This window comes from Crocodylus porosus, unplaced genomic scaffold (assembly GCF_001723895.1).
Source record: "Crocodylus porosus isolate Cpor-Errol unplaced genomic scaffold, CroPor_comp1, whole genome shotgun sequence".
NCBI lineage: Eukaryota > Metazoa > Chordata > Crocodylia > Crocodylidae > Crocodylus > Crocodylus porosus.
The window spans coordinates 15,387,139-15,407,242 of NW_017728915.1; the positions used below are offsets into that span (position 1 = coordinate 15,387,139).

At 39.0% G+C, this 20,104-nt stretch overlaps 1 protein-coding gene across 3 annotated transcripts in view; it reads right to left on the bottom strand.

Annotated features, from left to right (window-relative positions):
- Positions 1-699: 699 nt before the first annotated feature.
- The window catches only part of CYLD (CYLD lysine 63 deubiquitinase), a 33,032-nt gene continuing 13,627 nt past the window's right edge, over positions 700-20,104 (bottom strand). For all 3 annotated transcript variants that reach the window (XM_019535739.1, XM_019535737.1, XM_019535736.1), the window contains exons 7-17: positions 17,726-18,105; positions 15,892-16,057; positions 14,909-15,050; positions 14,383-14,505; positions 12,563-12,654; positions 11,445-11,511; positions 9,084-9,216; positions 8,251-8,359; positions 6,468-6,586; positions 5,513-5,729; positions 700-3,903 (exon numbers count right to left, since the gene is read on the bottom strand). In XM_019535739.1, the coding sequence (XP_019391284.1) occupies positions 3,719-3,903; positions 5,513-5,729; positions 6,468-6,586; positions 8,251-8,359; positions 9,084-9,216; positions 11,445-11,511; positions 12,563-12,654; positions 14,383-14,505; positions 14,909-15,050; positions 15,892-16,057; positions 17,726-18,105 (1,733 nt within the window). In that variant the 3' untranslated portion in view covers positions 700-3,718. The remainder of the gene's footprint in view (positions 3,904-5,512; positions 5,730-6,467; positions 6,587-8,250; positions 8,360-9,083; positions 9,217-11,444; positions 11,512-12,562; positions 12,655-14,382; positions 14,506-14,908; positions 15,051-15,891; positions 16,058-17,725; positions 18,106-20,104) is intronic.

Here is a 20,104-nt window from a genome sequence, read left to right on the forward strand (position 1 = left end):
GGTCTTGTTCAAGATGCACCCTTTCCAATACCGAAAACCATAATGTGGAAGCAATTTCCATTTCATACATGGTGTCTGCAACCCTCCCTCCCCCAAAAAATGGGGTCATCATGGACTGCACTCTGCTCGGACCTCCCTCTCCCCCCTCCCCCAGTCACTCTAATGGAGAGAACACTGACCAGAGAAGTGGAGGCCAGGGGGAGGGAAGAGCGGTGTGAACCCCACCTCTCCCAGCTACTCCAACCATACCCTATCAGGAAGCACCAGAGCCTGGATAAGCTCTGCATGGATGCTGCTTGCAAAAATAGGGCTCAGGGGGGTGGGGGGAGGGAGGCACTTGCAGAGGGTGTTTCTTCTACTCCCACTGCTCACCCTACCTCTTAAGTGCCCACCTCTATCACCCCATGCTGATCACAGTCCATCTCAGTTTAGCAGACTCTTAAATTACTGAGTCTGACTGGAGATTCTTTCTTATACTAAGGTGGGACTGTAAGGTGGAATGGCCCAAGTGGCCATGTCCATTTAGTAAGCACAGCACACTCCCTGGAGGGAGTGATTATAGACTTAGCTAGAGAGACTGCATCTCCCATGTAAGGTCTGGGAGCTATGCTACCACTTCCCCTTGACCTGAAAATAGAACAAGGTATAGCAGCAGCAGCACCAAGAGAGTTGGGGAGAAAGGACACTACCAGCAGCCTGTAGGGTGCACATTTTATTTCCCAGAACCAACAGCAGAATGGGCTAAAAGGGGCAGAATAGTGCTAGTACACGTCACTACCAGGTCCTACTGGGCGAGTACAACAATCACCTTACTCAGCAACAACTCTCTATTACCAGGGCAAATTTGAAGGCTCAGGCTAGCAAAACCTTCCAAGGCAGAAAAAGGCACTCTCCCTCCACCTGGGTGGGTTGAATGTTTTGCTTGGTGCATGTGCTCCATTGTAGTTAAAGAAGTATGCACGCAAGGGTTCCTGGGGCTAAAAGGGAGTACAGCACACTACTGCTCTGTGGACCTAAAAGCTGTGAGTTTGGTGTAGGGCCCTGCCCTTAGCAGGGAGGAGCTGTTAGGCTGGTCACCCTAGGCATCTGCTTTATGTACTTCAGCTCCTGGTGTCATTGCTACAACAGCACCCATAGCCATAGAAAGAACCATAGACTGACTTCAGTAAACCTGCCAAATTGAGGGGTGGGTCCATTTGAAACTCATTCTGGGAATAAAGGCCATTCTTATGGCCTAGGGCAGCATAGCGAGCAGTGCCCATGCTAGTGTGACATAGATGATGCACTGAGGCTAGGAACAGATGCTGCACAAGTTGTGCTTGTGTTTTTCTTGGAACACATATCTCCCTTTCAGTCAAGGTCAGCAAGTGGTTGAAAGCACTGCTACCTTTCTACCTAGTATTGATTCAACAATGCAGCCCCAGGACTTTTCTGACACACTTCACAAAGTCCCAGGATAAACTGTTAGTCCTTTTTATCTCATGAACGTTTTTAGGATTTGTCTTAGAACAACAGACACAGACATCTGAACAACTGTCCTTTATGCCAGAAGAAAATGGTCTATTCTGTAACAAATATAATATAGGTGGTAGGCAAAATTAGTAAACAAGTGGCCGGGGCAGGTCATAGCAACAGTTCCCTGTGTTGGTATAGTTTGTGTTTTACATACAATGACGGCAGGTGCTATTCTCACTGGACCCAAGCCCTGCTCTCTGCTCCTGGTCTAGAAAGCACAAAGGGTACATGCATTCAACAAACTGGTAGCTGTACCCTTTTCACAAATTTATCATCTAGTGTAGTGATAACCCAGGAAGAAAAAGACAGGAGCAGGAAATAAAAACACACGTCACTTCCTGCTGAGATACAAGGCACAGTCTTATGATAATACACAGGGCTTACCAGCCACCCAAAATGTTCTACGCAGAAACTTCACCTCATAGTAAAGTTACTGCACATTTTTCAAGGTGTAAAATTTAACACAAAATTTCAGATATTACTTGCACATCATGTGTCTGATCAGATTTGCCCATGCAGTAAAGTCAACTTACTATGTTGTAAACATGTTCTGTGTGCATCTTGCAAAGCTTTTTTTTTTTGTTAACTACTGTTACATTTTCCCATACATCCTTCTATAATTCTAACCTTCTGCTCATCACCTGCATACCTAACTTTAGCGCACAGGTTTAGTTTTCCAGGTAGCACAGTACAATTTTCAAACCCCTAGCACAGATCAATCAGTGTTCAGGGCAGGGGGAGGGGTGCCTACCTTTTGCAGTCAAAAATTAGTCATGTATTTACAACAGGATCATCAATTCCTATAGCCTTAAAAACAGTGTACTGATATCAAAATATTCATTTTAAATGATACAAGTACTTTATCTGTTTTGTTTTCCATCCATCCTTTTTACAGAGTTGATCCCAGAGAAACAGTTACTCATATAAAACAAGTCTTAAAATATACACTACAACCCATAATAATGCAATGTATAACCTATTATTTTCACACCATCCAGATTTTGCTGCACATATTTTAGACAAAAATAGGATTTCACTGCAAATAAGATTGTAGGTTTCCAAGTAAAATAGCAATTATACACTGTACACATTAGTAACTCATTTTTGTTATGTACTGGGTATCAAGTAAAATATTAACTGCTTTTTTAAATCTAATTTTGCCTTTCTAAATATTTTTAGCATTTGTTAATGATCCCTTAGCAGGCAGCAGCTTAATGCACTGTAAAACAGGCCAAGTGTCAGCTTCACATAAGGACTTCAGATTCTGCTTTCATAACACTCCCTGAAGCAATAAAACTACTTCGTTGTTCAGTCTGCCATCCACTCACTCCTATATAATTTATTGTTCCGTTCCACAGAAGTTTTATTTATAAAAAGACACTTAAAAATAGATTTGTAGTTTACATATATCTACTTTTACGTTGAACATTTTAAATATATTGCCCCTCTCTCCAAAGAAAAAATAGCATATACCAAAGGAAGGTTTGTTTGATTTTCACAAGTAAAAGATGAATTCATAGGGACATGATGATTTCTGAGGGCATGGGGTGTGGAAGCTTAGAATCCACAAAAGTACACAGCTAAGGGTTAACAAAAACCACACAAAAAGTAACTACTTTAAAATTAGCCTCATTAAAAGCCAAAAATATTCCTTTCTGAAGGCAACTGTTAGCTACAGAGCTACAAAAAATACCCAGAGATTCATCATCCTTGGTCCACAGAAATACACTGAGCAAATACACACAGCATATATGTTTACATTCTCAATGGACTAAGGAGGTTTCTCCTTTTACAATTTAACTTTTAACAATTTCAAAATCTATATATAATATATAGATATAGATATACATCTATCCATCTATATAGACAGACAGATAGATATAAATATCTATATATACATATAGGTAGATATAAAATCAATGCACTTAACTTAAAGCTTTAGATTTTAGTAACATCATTTAGACTTTGTTTATAAAACAAACAGACACAAGCACACTTCCTAGAGTGCAAAATGCTTCAATACTTCAACAACAAAACATCACACTGTTTTTAAAATATTAATTCATTTGTTCTAGGAGTCAGCTCTTCCCCTTATCGTAGCATCCATTGCCAGCAACGGTTGCATCCAAACAAACTAAGGAGTACAGCAAATGCAACAGTAGAAATCCGCATACAGTTCCTTCTCTAGTCCAGAGGATGGTGTTCATTTGTACAAGCTCATGGTTGGGCTTTGATACATGCACATATAAGCATCACAAAGTAATCTTCGTGCACATCCTTGAATTTTTCGGGAGTCCAGTGAATGCAGTTCCTCTAGAGACATTTTTAAGTACTCTCCAACTTCTGGGCACGGGGTAACTTGAGGAATGTTAAAGCCATTCTGGCCTCCTTTTGCAGAGAAAGCAAGAAGAGAAACAAGATTAGGTTAGAATTTGAAGCACTCCCTTCATCATCATATGGTGCTTTGAGAAGAGCCAATTAAACATCTGAAAACAGGGCTACTGTGGGTTTCAATAATTTCTGGAATAGGTCTAACGCTTCCCATCCCTCCCGCCAAGACCTGCAACTGCCATAGCAGGATTTTGTAATCTTATGGAAACCTCAAATACAAATGTAAAATTAGGCTTAAATTACCTTCATCCTAATTATGTGCATAAACCACGAATTGTTATATGAATTGGTCTAGCTAGTACAAGGACTTCACAATACAGTCAAACATCACTTTTGTACAGCAGAAAAAGCCAGAAGCAACTTCTTAATAACTTTCCTTCAGCTAATGGGATTTTAAATCAGGTGTGCTGAAATAACCCTGCTCAGAAATAATCCTGGTCACAAAAAAGTATGGGGGTAAGAAAATTAACATCTCAATCAAATTGTGCTGGATGCTGTGTATAGTCTGTCAGATTATGTTTTTATTCCTGTTCTCACAAATCAGACGGAAATTGTAAAATGACACGGATTCTACTTGCACATCATCCAAGCTGCTAACAGACCACCAAGTACATCATGATGTGCACAAGCAACCATGCTCAACTTTCAGGTCCTAGGACAAGTATGTAAAGCTCTTGGACAGAAAAAGGGTTTACACCTCTGCTAAAATAAACAAAATCAAGTAGAAAAATGAGTTTCCGGACTGCTGTTTTTCTGAGTCACTTTTCAGAGGACAGCACCATCTGAAGGAAGATGGTCACATAGCTTTGACCGGCAGGAATATAGTTACTGAATGACTAAAATGCGAGCTGCATTCTTGAACTAATTAAAAAAAACCCTAAAGTCACACTGACAGCTCTGAAGCATTTCAGAACAAAGCTCAATAGCCTTCTGGATATAAGAAGATAAAGGAAGCTTTGATCCTATGGCAGCATCTCATCCACAGCAGGAAACAAGATTCCTACTTCTCACTCTCCCCAAAGAGAAAAAAACCCCAAAACAAACAAAAAACCTGGACTAGCAAATACAGTCTCAAGATTTCTGCATGCCAACACCACCATCCTCAGGAGGCTCTGACTTCTATCTATTACTCTGATTCTCTAAGGCACTAGTACACAACGCACTGTCCTCGGTTCACCACCATTTAATGAAACACTAACTGAGAGAATGTTAACATCAATGGAACAGAATGTTGTTAGTGGATAATGGCCTCCCACTGCTAACTAACCAGAGACACCTTCAAAGCAGTTGGCACTGATTCTGCACTACAAAGACTATTTCTATTATACCAAACACAGCTACAGTTTGAGTCATTTAGAGTCTGCTACATTCTGGAACAGAGAAAAATGGCAGTTGCACTATTTAATAATTATATGATGTACTATGTATCTTGGCATTTGAGAGAGCTTCTATTTAGAATTCATGGCATATTTAAACAAGTACATGTTTTGTTACTGGAAAACTTCTGAAGTCACATATTCAGGAAATAACCTATGAGTGAGTTTAAATTTCAAAACACAGAAGCAAAAAAGACCATTTAATAAGGAAAAACAAATTAATGATATACCATCCCGATCTGCCATGCTGTCAAAGAAGAGCCAGGCGGAGTCATCTCTCCCATATTTAACAAATGCTACATAGTGGCTTGTTTCTATGCAGAGAACAGCAAACAACTCCATTTTCTGGCATGGGATACATCCATGTCTCCAATCCCAGTCTGGTAGATCTTTAGGAAGTGACAACGGATTGAATTTATGATTTTGTCTCCTGGGATGAAGGTGAACCTACAGTTAGATCAAAGTTTAAAAAAAAAAAGTCAGTTTTTGGGTGGGTGGGGGAAGATGGAACTTTCCATTTTAGTTTTGGCCTCTCCCCATGCTGGTCTCACCAATGTGGCTAGAAGGGCCAACTATAGAGAAGAAGGGAGTTCAATTCCAGACATATTCAGTGCTTGTCATCTCCATGCAGACTTATAGAAGTCAACCTCCAATAAAAATGCTGTCAATGGTGACACCTGCCCCTGGGAACTGAATCAAGACCATGATGGTTTCATGCATGCCAAATAGGTACTAGACAACTAAATTTTCAGTCACTGCCACCTAAAGCCAAGTGTGAACCAGTATGAGAATGTTAAAAGTATTTTCTTCTTTTAAAATTTAATACAAACTAGTAAGGTAAGGAATTCTGACAAGCCTAGATTACTGCCTTCCCATCAAAGGCTCACAAAGCTGGACTGTAGGATTGCCAGATGCTATGGTAAATGCTGTGCAAAAATAGTTAAGGGTCTGCTAACATCCCGAACAGAAGCTTTACTTTGCTAATGATGCCTGTACCCTGGTAACAGCCTAATAAAAAAGAAGTTTTAAAGTTTCAGACTTGCTCTCTTGTAGCAGTCAGTGCCTTCAGATATTACTATAGCATCCCAAGCTAGATAAGGAATCATTGAGAGAGAGAGAGCTCATACACTTGTATGCAGACACAGGAAAGAAAAAAAATAAAACAAATCCCTTTCTCCAGCTTACTTGTGTGTTGCAGGTTTTACAAAACTGCTTGATTTTGCCAGCAGAAATGTCAGTATCTTCATAACATTCTCTACATTCAAACATCGCAAGCCCTCCACATATACGGCATTGTCGAGGAGCTGCATTTTTGTAATATAAAAAGATACAATTGACGTTTCTTTTCAAGATTGTATTTTTAATTAAAAATAGATTATTTCAAATGGAGATAATCTAGATGAAGCCAGTCAAAGTCGACATCACTAATTAAACAAATTAGATCAAAGCAGAGACAGGGAGGCTGTTCCACAGTAACCATTTTGCGCTTGTGCTTCTTTCCTGCAGTAAATGAAACTGAACTGGGGCAAGTTGACCATCATTTAATTCAGGTTAAGATGTCCTACCTTTGCTTCCGTTATTGGATAGAAATGGGCAAAGAAAACAGAAACCATAGAATAGACAGCATGCAAGAAGTCTCACCCCTTCTTTTGTAACTATATTCATTTGTTCCCTCCATCTTCTAGTAGAAAGCAGCAGAAATAAACCTTACTAAATCCCAATTTCAGAAGTACAGTTGACGAATATGTAACAGTCAAACACATTTGTAAAAAATGGGTGCAAGTTATTATCACAAATTGTCTTCCCTTATCAATCCACTGGGCATTATATTATTTAAACACAGCTTAGCATTTAGCTCTATCCAAAACCTAAACAAGATGCCATGCAACTTGAAAGGCGACAATGAAGATACTTAGAAATTTGTTTTAAAATGTTTAGTTGAGGACATTTGAAGTGATTTCAATGAGTGTTCTTCCCTGAGTTACACAGATTAACAGACATTACATACAATTTGTACAAGAGGTGACTAACAGTGCAAAAAGATACAGTCATCCTAGCCCTTCCAATGTAAACACAAACATGTATCAACAGCTAAAAAAAAGATTACTACTACATGCTTAAAGTTGGCACTTTAGCATCCATTGTTTTTTCCCCAATTTAAAAAGGTGTCGATGAATATTTTTCCATTTTCATAAAGATAAAGAATACTTTTCCTTTAGTGAAATAAAAAATAAATAAAATCAAGCCAACTTTGACCAAACTTCATGAAAAAGGGAAAAAAAGATACCAGGTACAGAGTAATGTGCGATGAACTCAGACATTTTAAAAATCAGTAGATTGCTAAGTTCAAGCACATCAAAGAAATGACAAAAGGCAAACGGTGATCGTCCACAGACTGCAAGAAACCATTCAAAATTACCTGCAGTTCCACAATATTCTATTCTTGTGTTGACAGTAACACACCTTACATTTGAATTGTCCTTAAAAGTCATAAAAGTCAAAATACTAAGAACTCTAACTTTGACTATGGCTTGAAGTCAGAAGTACAGGAACTTTTACACGTGCTCCAGAGGATAGGGGCACATGACACTTTAACTGGAGCGGCTCTCAGAGCCACTCTAATTAACGTGCTGCTGTATCTCCTGTATCAGCGTCCCCATGCTTTATAATGGCAGTGGGGGAATTTGAACTAAAGCTCATTTGAGGAGCTTTAGTTCAAGCGCCCCCACCATTTTTAAGCACGGGGACACTGATACACGAGACGCAGATGGCTGCTAGAGTGCAGCAACTGGAATTCCAGAGCATCGGAGCAGCCTATATTCATAAGAGATCTCATTTTAAACAGCTAAAAGTTCAGTTTTCCAAGAATGAAACGATCAAAATGTTCATCCTAAAATGAGTTGCATTAAAAATGTAGAAAGATGCTAAATTTAAATTTCACACGTGGCCAATAGGTGTTTATACTTACTGTCTTCAAGTAAGTCTGTTATATTTAACTCCAGAGAAGGAAAAATTTTGTTGAACATCTTGAAGTCCTTTCCAAATCGAGGCATCTGAATAATCAGACATGAGGGTGCCTAAGAAAAGTTTCAAAATGTGATTTAGATCTTACAAGTTTCATATACATATTTGGTCTAATTTGTACATTTTGTAAGTCGTCACCTAAAATCCTATAAACTTATAACTGTGTCCCACATTTTTAAAGTCAAATAAGTCACCTGTTTAAGTATCAGCCAACACCTAATAAAAATAATTTAATGTTTACAATAACACTGATCCTCTGAGAGATTTTCTATTTAAAGGAAAACTCAAATCTATTCATTGCAGTAGGTACTAGGCATGCTTGCTTAAACCAACCATGGACTAACTCCCTCCTCTAAAAAGCCATCCTATTAAAAATACTATAAAGAAATCTCAATTCTTTAATCCTCTGTAAAACAAAATGATTCGCAAAAGAAGATTACCAATTATTTATACATCAAAATATTTTAATAACTACAAACTTAAGCCATAAATCCAAGTCCCTTTGATTCTATTAATACACACATATTTTATATATAAAATCTTTTCAGAGTGTTTAATAAAAGAAATCTAGTGTCATGGTAATCTTCTGACACCAGCAGTTCAATACTATCCTTCTCAAGCATTAACACATTTTCTACTAATATCAGTAATTCCCTCTTCCCAACACTCAAGACACTCAACACTCAAAAAGACACCATAAAAATCTCCTGTTAATAAGAACCGTTTAAACAATTGTGACCTTGTAATAAAAGTTACGAAGTATGAACTATAACCAACCTCTGCAAACTTCAAGTTGCTATTGATGAAAGACCATTCCAATAACTGCTGAATTGTTGGAACGCCAACTTTTTCATTTTTGTCCATAAAAATTTGATAGAAGTAACAATCTTGCACTTTTTGACCTGCTGATCTAAGAATACAGATAAAATATATCTTCAAAATATTGGCATTTTTAACAATACAGCTGAATTGTAATTTGAGGCTATTCTTACCATAGAAGAAATCTATTGCATACCATCTATTCCCTTGTTAACATACTTGTATTTTTACAGATTGTAAAATGTTAACATTTTTAGATTGCCCTCAAAAAATGTTATGGAAAGTTGCATCTAAGCAAAGTTCAAGTTGAGCTCAGGAAATGTTTTGGGTTTGTTTGGTTTTTTTTTATTTTGTAGTAAGGTCTATGCAAAGCATCAGAAACAGATACTCTAAGGCAGTCTTTGTTGTGAAATCTGAGAAAACATGCAAGTAAAGTAAGTTAGAAAAAAGGCCAAAGAAAGTAAATCTGGAGAAGAGTGAAACCAAAGTACCACAGGGAAACCGTAAAGTTAATATAGGGCTGAAACATATTTTGTTCCAACACAAAGTGTTCTCAGTTTTATATTTTTGATATTTTTTTGGTTGAATTACACCAAAGTAAAGCTTTAAAGGGAAATGTTTCTGTTTGGAAAATCGAAATGAAATACTTTATTTTTTAAGATCACACATGGTCCACAAAATTTTACATCAGTGGTCTCAATATTTCTCAGAATTTTGCCCAATTCAAACACAAAATCAAATCGCATCCTCCTGAAGTAAAATCTGCAAGGAGGGCATGCAGAGTACCCAAGAATCCGTAACATTCACATGGGAGAAAAAGAGCATGTGAGAAAACTTAGTCCCCAGTCCCACAGACATCAGAGGAAAGAAGTTAAAGATGGAGCTGCTTCATTACAGTTGAGCAATGTGATTGTCAAGCTCTCCAAGTGCCACGTTGTCATTAATCTCTCAACCCCAGAATGCAAAATAAAAGCTGCTCATTCCAACTTTAGCCTTTTTTGAACTCAGACCTAGAGTGGTGGCCACAGCATCTGTGTGTTGACCAGGATCTGCCACTATTTTCTAAAAGCATTTTCTATAAAGTATTAAATATTTCCTTAGCTCCTTTCAGCAAAAGGCTGATAAAAGACCAGGGAATCTCAAGCAGATCAGAAGCAGGAAAGAACAAATCTCCTGCTCCACAGTGTGCCTCCTCATCTCCCACCCCTCAAGCCTTAGAAAATTTTTCTCTCTGGAAGCCCCACAGGAGAAGGCTATAGTATATTTAAGGAACATCAACAGTAGATAATATGGATACCAGAGTTAGCAGTTTGCCCCGTTTGAGAAGCAGGACAAATTACCCCACACTGATCTCCATGCTGCTGCAGTTAGCAACTTTGTAAAACTGACTGAGATACTGCCACACTACATTGCAGGCTGCAATATAATGCCCTTCGTTATCTCAACCCCAAAGTTGCAAGGCAACTCAGGATTTATTGCAGTTCCTGTAAGAAGAGGAGTTCCCAGTGAAAGCAACTATTGAAAAATTCTCCTGCCTAATGAAATTTTCTAAGCAAAGAGCTACATGAAGCTAGGCTAGGTTGCTGTATAGAAGCTTTAGCCCCTCTGCACAACAGCTCCTATATCCCACTAAACCTGTAAATCTTTGCATATGTAAGTGATGACGCCTTTCCAAAACAAGGTTTGGGGCAAAATGGACCCCCACTGTGCTATTTCTAAAGGACGAATGAAGAAGAAACTTCAAGATGATTTTCAGAATTCTCTCTCTGCTATATAAAAAACAACATTCACAAAAAATAATTAGGCCCTACAATTTTACAAACCCTGAATGCATGTATTTTTGCAAGAAATAAGAAATCCAAACCTTGCTGTCCCTTAAGGCATAGGCTTTTGAATTTTTCTCCTGAAACTCAATTTCCACTGCTTACAAACCGCTTCTGCAGGCTCTGCAGGATCCCCAAACTATAGCCAGGTTTAGAAATACACTGTGGTGCTAGCTATGCCAGTACAGGCAGGGCATAGGGCAGGCATAATAAATGAATAATAGTTGAGGGGACCACTTCAGTGACCCCAAGAAAACACAGGTCCTTCTGGCTTCTAGGAGCATGTCAGTGGTAGCAGGAAGCAAGACCAATGTGGTCATCAAGTCTTGCTGAGATTACACAAAGTATACATTAAACCATGGGAGGGAAGCTCCTCAACAGAAGTAACAACCCTCTCTTCAGCCCCTGGCACTGCCCTAGCATTAGTACAGAAAAAATTTAGCTGCAAGAATTCAACATGTAAATCTTTATTGCTTAGACAAAATGGGCATTTTACCTGATTTTTAACAGTGGTTCTACTCTTAAAATATGATGAAACAAAATATTCAAGAATTCTTCTGGATCTGTGCAAAAATAAAGTCATGTTAGCAAGTTAAAGCAGATAAAAATCTCCCAGACAGAGTTCTTAAATAAACTAGGGAATTTTATTCTAAAGGGAATTTAAGTTAATTCCATAAATTTCTGTAGCACAATAGAATTATCATCAAATTATCTCAACTGCCAGATGAACATTAAGTGATATCCCACTTCAAAGGGAGTCATTTGACTCTAAAATTTTCCCTTGAGGAAAAAACTTCTGCCAGCACATGAAGTAGGGAAATGTAAGAGAAAAGGGGGAACAAAAAATAATACAGTATCTGCTAATCTATACAAGGATGTGTACCGTAGTAGAAGTGAGGTTTGTCTAAATTGGAAGTTAAGCCACCAATTTAATAGTGAGTAGGCCCCAAGGGGAAAAGTGACAGAAGTCAATACCAAAGGAAGGGAAGAGCTGTTTCCTTTCCATTTGTAGTAGAACAGACTGCCACTTTATAGCAGCCCTGAGCTTACGCAAAAAGAAAAAGGTATAATTGTCCAAGAACTAAGTGACTGTGTATCAGATCTTGGTAAAAAAAGTCACCTGGGTTTTATTTTTACATATACTTAATTATAAAATGTATTTATGTAATTAAATGTATAGTTGAGCTTCTCTAGGGGCACCATACGAGTAGTTCTTAGGGGAAAATGTGAGTGCAGAATATAAGCCTTATGAACAAGCTCCTGAAGGTCATTCCATAGGAACATAATGGCCTTCCTAAGGTCAACACTCCCAGCTTTGTTCACAGTCTTTGTTTGTGAGAATCACCCTCCTGCAAGGGAGTTTCAGTTTTCTCCTTTACCTGCGGTTATGAAGTGGAGAGACTGCTACTAGAAAAAACTGTTAATTTAGGTTTCCTCATTCACAAGTGACCAGTGCCAGTACCTGTGAATTTTTCAGTTACCTACCCCAAATCAAAGCTTTGAAACTACAAACAGTTATTTATATAACTTAACCTATATTTAATTGTATTTTATGTTATGTCAATCCCTTCTTAGTGAAATGCCTCCCCACATATGTGGAAAAAAATGACTTACCTTTTTCCTCAGAAGTAAATCCTGATGCAGCCTCAACTTTTTCCAATATTTTCCTCAGTTTCATTATTTTAGTGGCACACACATACCCATATCTAAAGAAAGGAATTGGTGTAATGAATAATTAGCTAATCCTTCACATTAATACCCAAAGGCTTGAACACAGACATTTTTCTCACAACTTTTGTTTACTGACTCCTACATAGTATCTGGTATTCCCCTCTCTCAAACCTAATTGTCAAGACCCTCATTCTTCTCTGGTTTGGCCTCCTATATTTTGGGGCACAGCACCGCTGAATTCTGCAGTGCATTACAATTTCTGTGACCGTTTCAAGTAATGTGAAAACATGAAACTTACCATTATAGCATTCCCCATTTTTTCCAAATGACACTTATACATAAAAGTCAGTTTTAAAACGGTTTTCAATTTAAAATTGCAAATGCCTCCATAATTATTGACGTTCCAATATGCCACAGAACATCATGACAACAGCAGATACCACTGCAGAAGCTGTTCTAATTAGAGAGACAGTCTGACATCTGGGAAAAGGTAATAAGCCATCAGTGGCTGATACCAATAGGTAGCTGAAGCTTTGGTCATTTAGGTCTGCCCGTTTTCCCTCCACTTTACATCTTGTGAGAAGGTGAATGGAAGACTTGAAACTTGACAGGGATGAATTATGAAATGCTGCATAGGTGGGGTGCAAACTCAGATACAACTCTTATTCATATCACAAGTCTCAAGATACTAGGTTTTGTTAACCCTATGTGCTTATGCTCAGGTCACCAATGAGCTAAGCACAGACAACCAAAAATCCCAAGCCTGAATCAATTCAGTCTTCTTCACAGGTTAGCGTAAGCTGCATAGACTGAAATGATAAGCAAATAAACACACATTCACTTTTGATTCTAGAAATGCAGCCATATCCTTGCAGAAGCCAGGGGTCACTAGAGCACAGCTCCCTGCTTGACTGGAGCAGACAGTTTGGGCCAAAGCTAGCCCCACCCATCATGCAAAGGGGAATGGGGTTGCAGGGGAGGTGCAAAGCATCATGGGATGCTGGGGGACTGCAAGTTAACTTGAATCTGGAGGGGATCTGGGACAGAAGTTCAATAAACTGATTTAACCTAAATCAGTTAAGTTTGATAATACATCCACCGAGGTTTATCTTAAACCAGTTTTGGGCATTTGGAAAGCAATTTATGTGCACTGAACTTCTGTTGGTTATAGATCCGAACCGGTTTCCAATCACTTACACCAGTTTGCAGAATTTCTGTTCCTAGCCACAATGTCTACTGTCACTTCTGTGTTTACGCATGGTTTTACTACAGCAAGAGAAGCATGCTTGTTGCCATGTGAAGAAATGAAAGCACTGCTAAAATGTGCTCTTACATGTTTTGTTACACCAAATAGATTAAAAATTACAAGTACTATTTCTAGTTTTACAAATACTCAAGTAGTAATGGTATTTTCATTTAACTCCTCTGATACATCACATATGTCAGGAGTAGGTAACCCTCACTACAGGTGCCAGAGCATGGCAAGAGAAGGCATTTTGCTTGGCACGCATGCCTTGGGGCAGACGGTAGGGAAGGGGCCAAGGCTGCACTCCCACAACCAGGATCAGGCCCTCATGGCTCCCCCTCACCATCTTCCCCTGGCATGCCAATATCTTACAAGTCAAGGCTGCTGGTATTTTTGGCACCCTGCCCAAAAACAAGTGCCAATCCCTGATGTAAGCAGTTATGTTTATCATGAAATTTAGACCTGAAAAAAGAAAATCATTGGTTAGTTTTGATACTATTTCTATGCTTCTACTTACATCCTAAGAGGATTTACAATCTCTGTCCTCAGTAGCTCTTGAGTTTCACTATAATACTCTACATCATTCTTTTCTTTAGGTCTAAGTAACACAGTATCCAAAACTGAGCTAAAAGAAAATAAGCTGGAAAAGAAAAGAAAAAGTTACTTTCGTTCTGCAAAATGGACAAACTTGCATAGCTGGGAAACGTACCATAATTGAGCAACAGGACAAACCAATAAAGGCAGAAGGAGTAAGTAAAGCAGTAAACAAGAAAGGTAAGAACAGAGAATAAAAGAGAGCATATATACATAAACACAGTACTGACTGGCTACTAGTAAAAGGATTCAGATTAAGAAGTTATTTATCCCCATCAGTGAATATAACACAATACACACTCAGACACCAATCTGATCCAAGTGAGTTCCACTCATTTAAAATGAACAGGTGACATACCAGGTCACTCAGCAACAAAGCAAGACATACTATGTTTGTAACATTCCTCCCACTCATTCAACATTATAGGATGCACAAAATATATACATACCAGAATAAGGTGGAATCCAAGTAACAGGAGTTGTAATGACCCTGAATCCCTTTCTTCTTTCCAATCATTGTCTCTAAGCCTTCTTTTTCCATTTTTGGGGGAGTGTTTTCTTCCACCACTTCACTTAAGTATCCTCCAAAGGCTGAAATTTTTTTTTTTCAAAAAGTCACTCAGGAACCTCAAATACTACCTCCACTGAGATTTTCCTAACAAGTGTTTAGTAACCAAATCATTTCTTCAAGTGAAAAAATACCACAGTCCTTTCTAATCCTAGAATAGCATTCATTGTGGAATCTGCTTTGATTAGGGGAAACAATCCAATGTAGATGGTACACAGTCCTTAAACCAGGCTGCTAGGTTAGGAGGCCTACTGCACTGAAACGGAGTTTTCACCCAATGCAAATCACTGAGTTTCTCCTTGTTTTTAATTAATTGTTTATTTATTTATTTTACATATTCCGTTTCCACAGTCTTTTGGTATGAATGTTCAGAAGCTTAATTTCCCTTTGCCAAATGCATCTAATACAAGATAGCATAATGGGGAAGCCTAAATATTTAAGGATGGAGAGGCTCAGGCTCAGCATCAGATACCAAAGCAGTCCGAATCCAACGACACAAGGATATTAACGTTGGCCGGGAAAACATCCCCCATTTTAAATGGTTAAATAAATCCTCAATAATTCCAAGTGTAAGTACACTGCATGAGACACACACTAAGCATCACCATTATACAATCTTTCAGACTGCAGTAGTGAAAAAGGGCTCAGACTTCTTTAAATTAATAAGCATATTTTCTCACTTTAAAGTTTCTGAAAAAATAATTCAGAGAAATGTTACAACTGTATTCTGCATATTACGGTCCACCATTTGCTAAACAAAATGGCCAATATTAGCATTAAAAAAAAAAATCTGTGCAATCTGACTGAAACCAGAAACCATGTCAATAACACATTGTAAATTATTAAGAAGACTATATTTAATACCTAGAGAATTGCAGCGTTCAATCTGGTTGGAAACAGGTTGCAGAGATGCAAACCTAGAATCTGGCCTGCAGCTCTTAAGTTTAACAAAAAGAGCCTTCTTTGGGGCACAGGTGAAGTATCGTGTTCCCTTAAATGTGCCATCTGTACAGCCTGCGCATTCATCTTCCTAAAAAACAAAACAAAAAACCCCACACATGAAAGGGTTTAAACTTTTCATAAGCACTATCGGTTAAAGGGAAAAACAGCTCTAAAAATTGCCATTTCTAAGATTCTGGAGTGAGATGTCCAACAAACTTTCCACCTTACAATCAACTCTATAAAAACTTTCCTAGTATATAAAAGTTTACTTGGAATGCAATTCAGTTAAAGCTTCAGTTAAGCAGCAATTTGTATTTATTTACATTAATTATGATATCAGCATCCTCCAATTTATAGCTTTATAGTTATGTAAACTACACTAGTTTTGGTAACATGTTTATTCCATCCAAAATAAATAAAACTTGACATTTGAATAAGGGGAAACACTATATACACAACCCCATTTTAAACAGACAGCACGTGTATAATCTACAACAAACTACCATAATGGTATGCACACAAAAGGAATAATAAAAGTTTCAGAGTCTTAAAGTCACCTCTCCCTGCCCCCATCGCTACAGGGGGGGCAGGCAGTGGAGAGAAGGTAGTGTGGAGGTTAAGCAGCTTGCCTCTGCTTGTGGTCTGCCCCCATGCCACTTCTTCCCCACCCCGTTTTACCCTTGCTTCACGCCAACAGCCTCTATCCCCATTTTAGCCTGGGGCACTGAGCATGGCCCCAGCTCAGCCCAGCCAAGGTAGCAGCCATGCAAGTTGCACACCACTGCTACAGGCTGTGCTTAGTACTCCAAGTTGCGTGTGGGTGGAGCCTGGCAGTGTGGTGAAAAGGTAAACTGGGGGAAGGAAAAGGGGCAGGCAGGGGAGCAGAGGGGAAATGGCAGGGGACAGAGGTGGTGGTGGGGAGCAGGATCCAGCTATGGCCCTAACCCCAGGTAAGAGCTGGTTCTTGAGCCACAGCCACCGCTTGTCCCTGCCTGCCTGCACATAATTTTAAGACTAGGGGCTCCCTGCCCCATATCTTAAGTGGTGGGGGGGAACCATGTCTTAGATTTGAGTAAATATGGCAAATTAAGTTGAAGTCTTGCAATCTCAGGAATGTTATTACTAGCACTAGAATGTACAGAAGCGTTCAGTCTGCTAGCATTCTACATTCTAATATTATAAAAGCCTACGTCTGTCTGTCTGTCTGTCGGTAACACTTTACTTGCACTTTGATTGGCTAATGGAAACAGCCAATCAGAGTGCTCCAAGCATGGAGGAGCGCTGCCATGATTCCGAAGCCGCGCCAAGGACTGGACAGCAAGTGGGGGAGCCGAGGCCAGCAGCACAGTTTTAACTATGCTGTAATCCAGAGGTAGCCAACACGCAGCACATATGGCCCAAGTGCCATGGGCAGTCTGCATGACATGTAGCAGATGAGGAAGGGACCAGGAAACAGCAGCATGTGCCAAGAAGCAAAGCAACAGACTGAACAGGTTGCACAGAGCAGAACACTGAGCAACAGATCGGGCAGGGGAAGGAGATCAGGATGGTATTCAGGAAAAAGTGCGGTCTTGATTTGTGGTATGCCTACCAAAAAGCCTGGCTCCACTGCTGTAAATGGATAGATACATTTCAGGGAGCCCCACAGATTGGCTTTTTTGTTCAGTAATCTATTTCTTAACTACAAAACTCTTCCATGTTACAAAACAAAACAGCAAAAAAGGTAGAAAACAAGTTTAAAGGTTTTATTATTTACCAGTTCCAGTCCAGCTAAAACTTCATTAACCCCTGGTGGTTGACCAATCCAGCGAATTACTCCATAGAAGGGAGGATTCTCCTTTACCTCAGCCAGCGAACCTGCTTCAAGGCCGTGCGAGTTACTGACAGGCACTGCCGATGACGGACTCTCCTGGCTGGCAACAGTGTTCACATCCCCAATAACTGACTGGACAGATAAAGAGAGAGGACTATGTCCAATAGTGCCATTAGTGGCGGATGCTTTTGTCAGGCTAAAAGGCAGAGAATGAAATCTATTTTCAGTCGATACACAGTTTGTTAGAGGTGGCTGTAGTGGCGGTGAAGAATGCCCAAATCCAGAAGATGAGTCAGTAAGTGATTTTGCAGGATCTTCAGCAACTACAAACACAAAACAATAAATGAGTTTAAAACTGAATTAATAAATCTACCTGTCTTGCCAAAGAATAGTTTTGGCTGGGAAACCATTCTCTTACTGCAACTACAGGTGGGATATTTTGGGCCTAACTGTTATCAGTTTTTGTGCAGGGACCCTGAGAATGGAGAAGCACAAGAAACCTCCCGAACTGCATCAAACGCTACTACAAAGAAACTAGGTATATCTTGCTGTGCACAAATACTCTTGGAAGCAAAAGACAGCTGGGGGAGGAGTTTAGGTTAATCCCATCCAAGTCCATAGTACCCAATACAATGGCTCTCAGAGGGGAACCTGCCACAAAGGTGGTAGTATAAGCCCACTTTCCCAGCATGTCAGGAAGTTCCAGATATGTCCTCTCTCAGATGCACTATGCCATCTGCCCTTCCTACTGAGGGAAGACTTGCTAGTCCCCCACTTCCTGCAGCACAAGCCAGTATGCAGATGATAGAAATCTGTGTACTTTATATACACACATACATAAGCCTGTGGTGCAGTTTTTCCAGACCTTGTAAAACCATTGTTTTTCCTTCTAGAATAGTTTTTATTCACATTCTGTTTCCTAAGCAAACAAACAGTTTGTTACATCACATGGTGGAGAGCACACATTTCATAGTCACTGCCAATAGGCATAATACTAAAATTAGGCATAATACCACCAATGTTTACTTAAAAGAAGCTGCGCATTGTAAGGCAGCAAGGAACAGGGATTTTTCTAGGTCAGAAGAGAGGATGCCAGCAGGGAACACTGAAAGGCTTATCATGAAGATAAATATAGAATATAAAATTTTCTTCCATTGCCAGTGTTTATGGTTGAGTTCCAAAACCACACATTTTATAGAAATACATTATGTGGAATGACTAGAACTATAGAGAAGTCAGACTCTTAGTACGCAGGGCAATGTGAATCATGAAATGACTTTAAGGTGAGCAGCTGTAATTAACATGTGTCTTACGTCTGCCTGTCACTAGTTTTAGATTACGTATCTTCAATTCAAGACGTTACTTGCACACTGTTGTATTATAGCATAATTTGGTTCTAAAGGAGAAAGAATCTGCCAAATGCTCACAGAATAAAGTAATTCACTTGTTATGAAGGAGAATAAATAAGTCATGAGTAATTCAGTGCTAGATAAATGAGATCACAACCAGATATACTAGCGCAATACTATTTTTAAGTGCCTTGCATCTTGCCTCAACTCCCTAGCTAGTCAACAATACACAGTTGGCATTTACAGAGCAAACAGCCTAAACCACCTTTTTTTTCCTTGACAGCTTTATAGTTAAGTGATGAAATCTAAGTAAAAAAGAAAAACCACAAACCCCACAGAATTACCGCTTACTTTTCAGGAAGTGATGAATTCCTTGTTCATTTTAAGTCAGAGAAAGACCTTCAAGTAAGCTGATTTTATAGAGAAGTGGGCTTAGCATTTCCTCAGCAGTCAGGAATGATCTTAACTTAATTCCATTTTTAACAGTTTATTAAGCAAAGAGACTCTTGCAGTGTGTTTCTGCTATAAACCTGTGTTTTTAGCCATTTAATTTTTTTTCCAATTTCAGCCATAAACACTCATTACCAAATGGAATACTTGCTATGAACCTAGAAGCAATTTTAGAGGCTAGTTAGAGACTTACATGATGTCCAAAACCAATCAAAGATTTAATGAGGCTTTAAGCATTTAGTTTAATTAAAATAATTGTTTTCATTTTTGTGTATTATACATAACTTTAACTGAATATTTTGTATACAGAACTATTAAACTCCCATTAGTAAGAAAATGTATTAATTGCATAAAAAGCTGGCAAGATTTCATAGACATTTGGGCTAGAAGGGACCTTGGAAGATGATCAAGTTTAGCCTCCCGCCCAAAGGACAAGAAGTCAGATGGGGTCATAGGATCCCAGCAAGATAAGCATCCAATTTACTCTTGAAGGTGTTCAATGTAGGTGCTTGAATCACCTCCG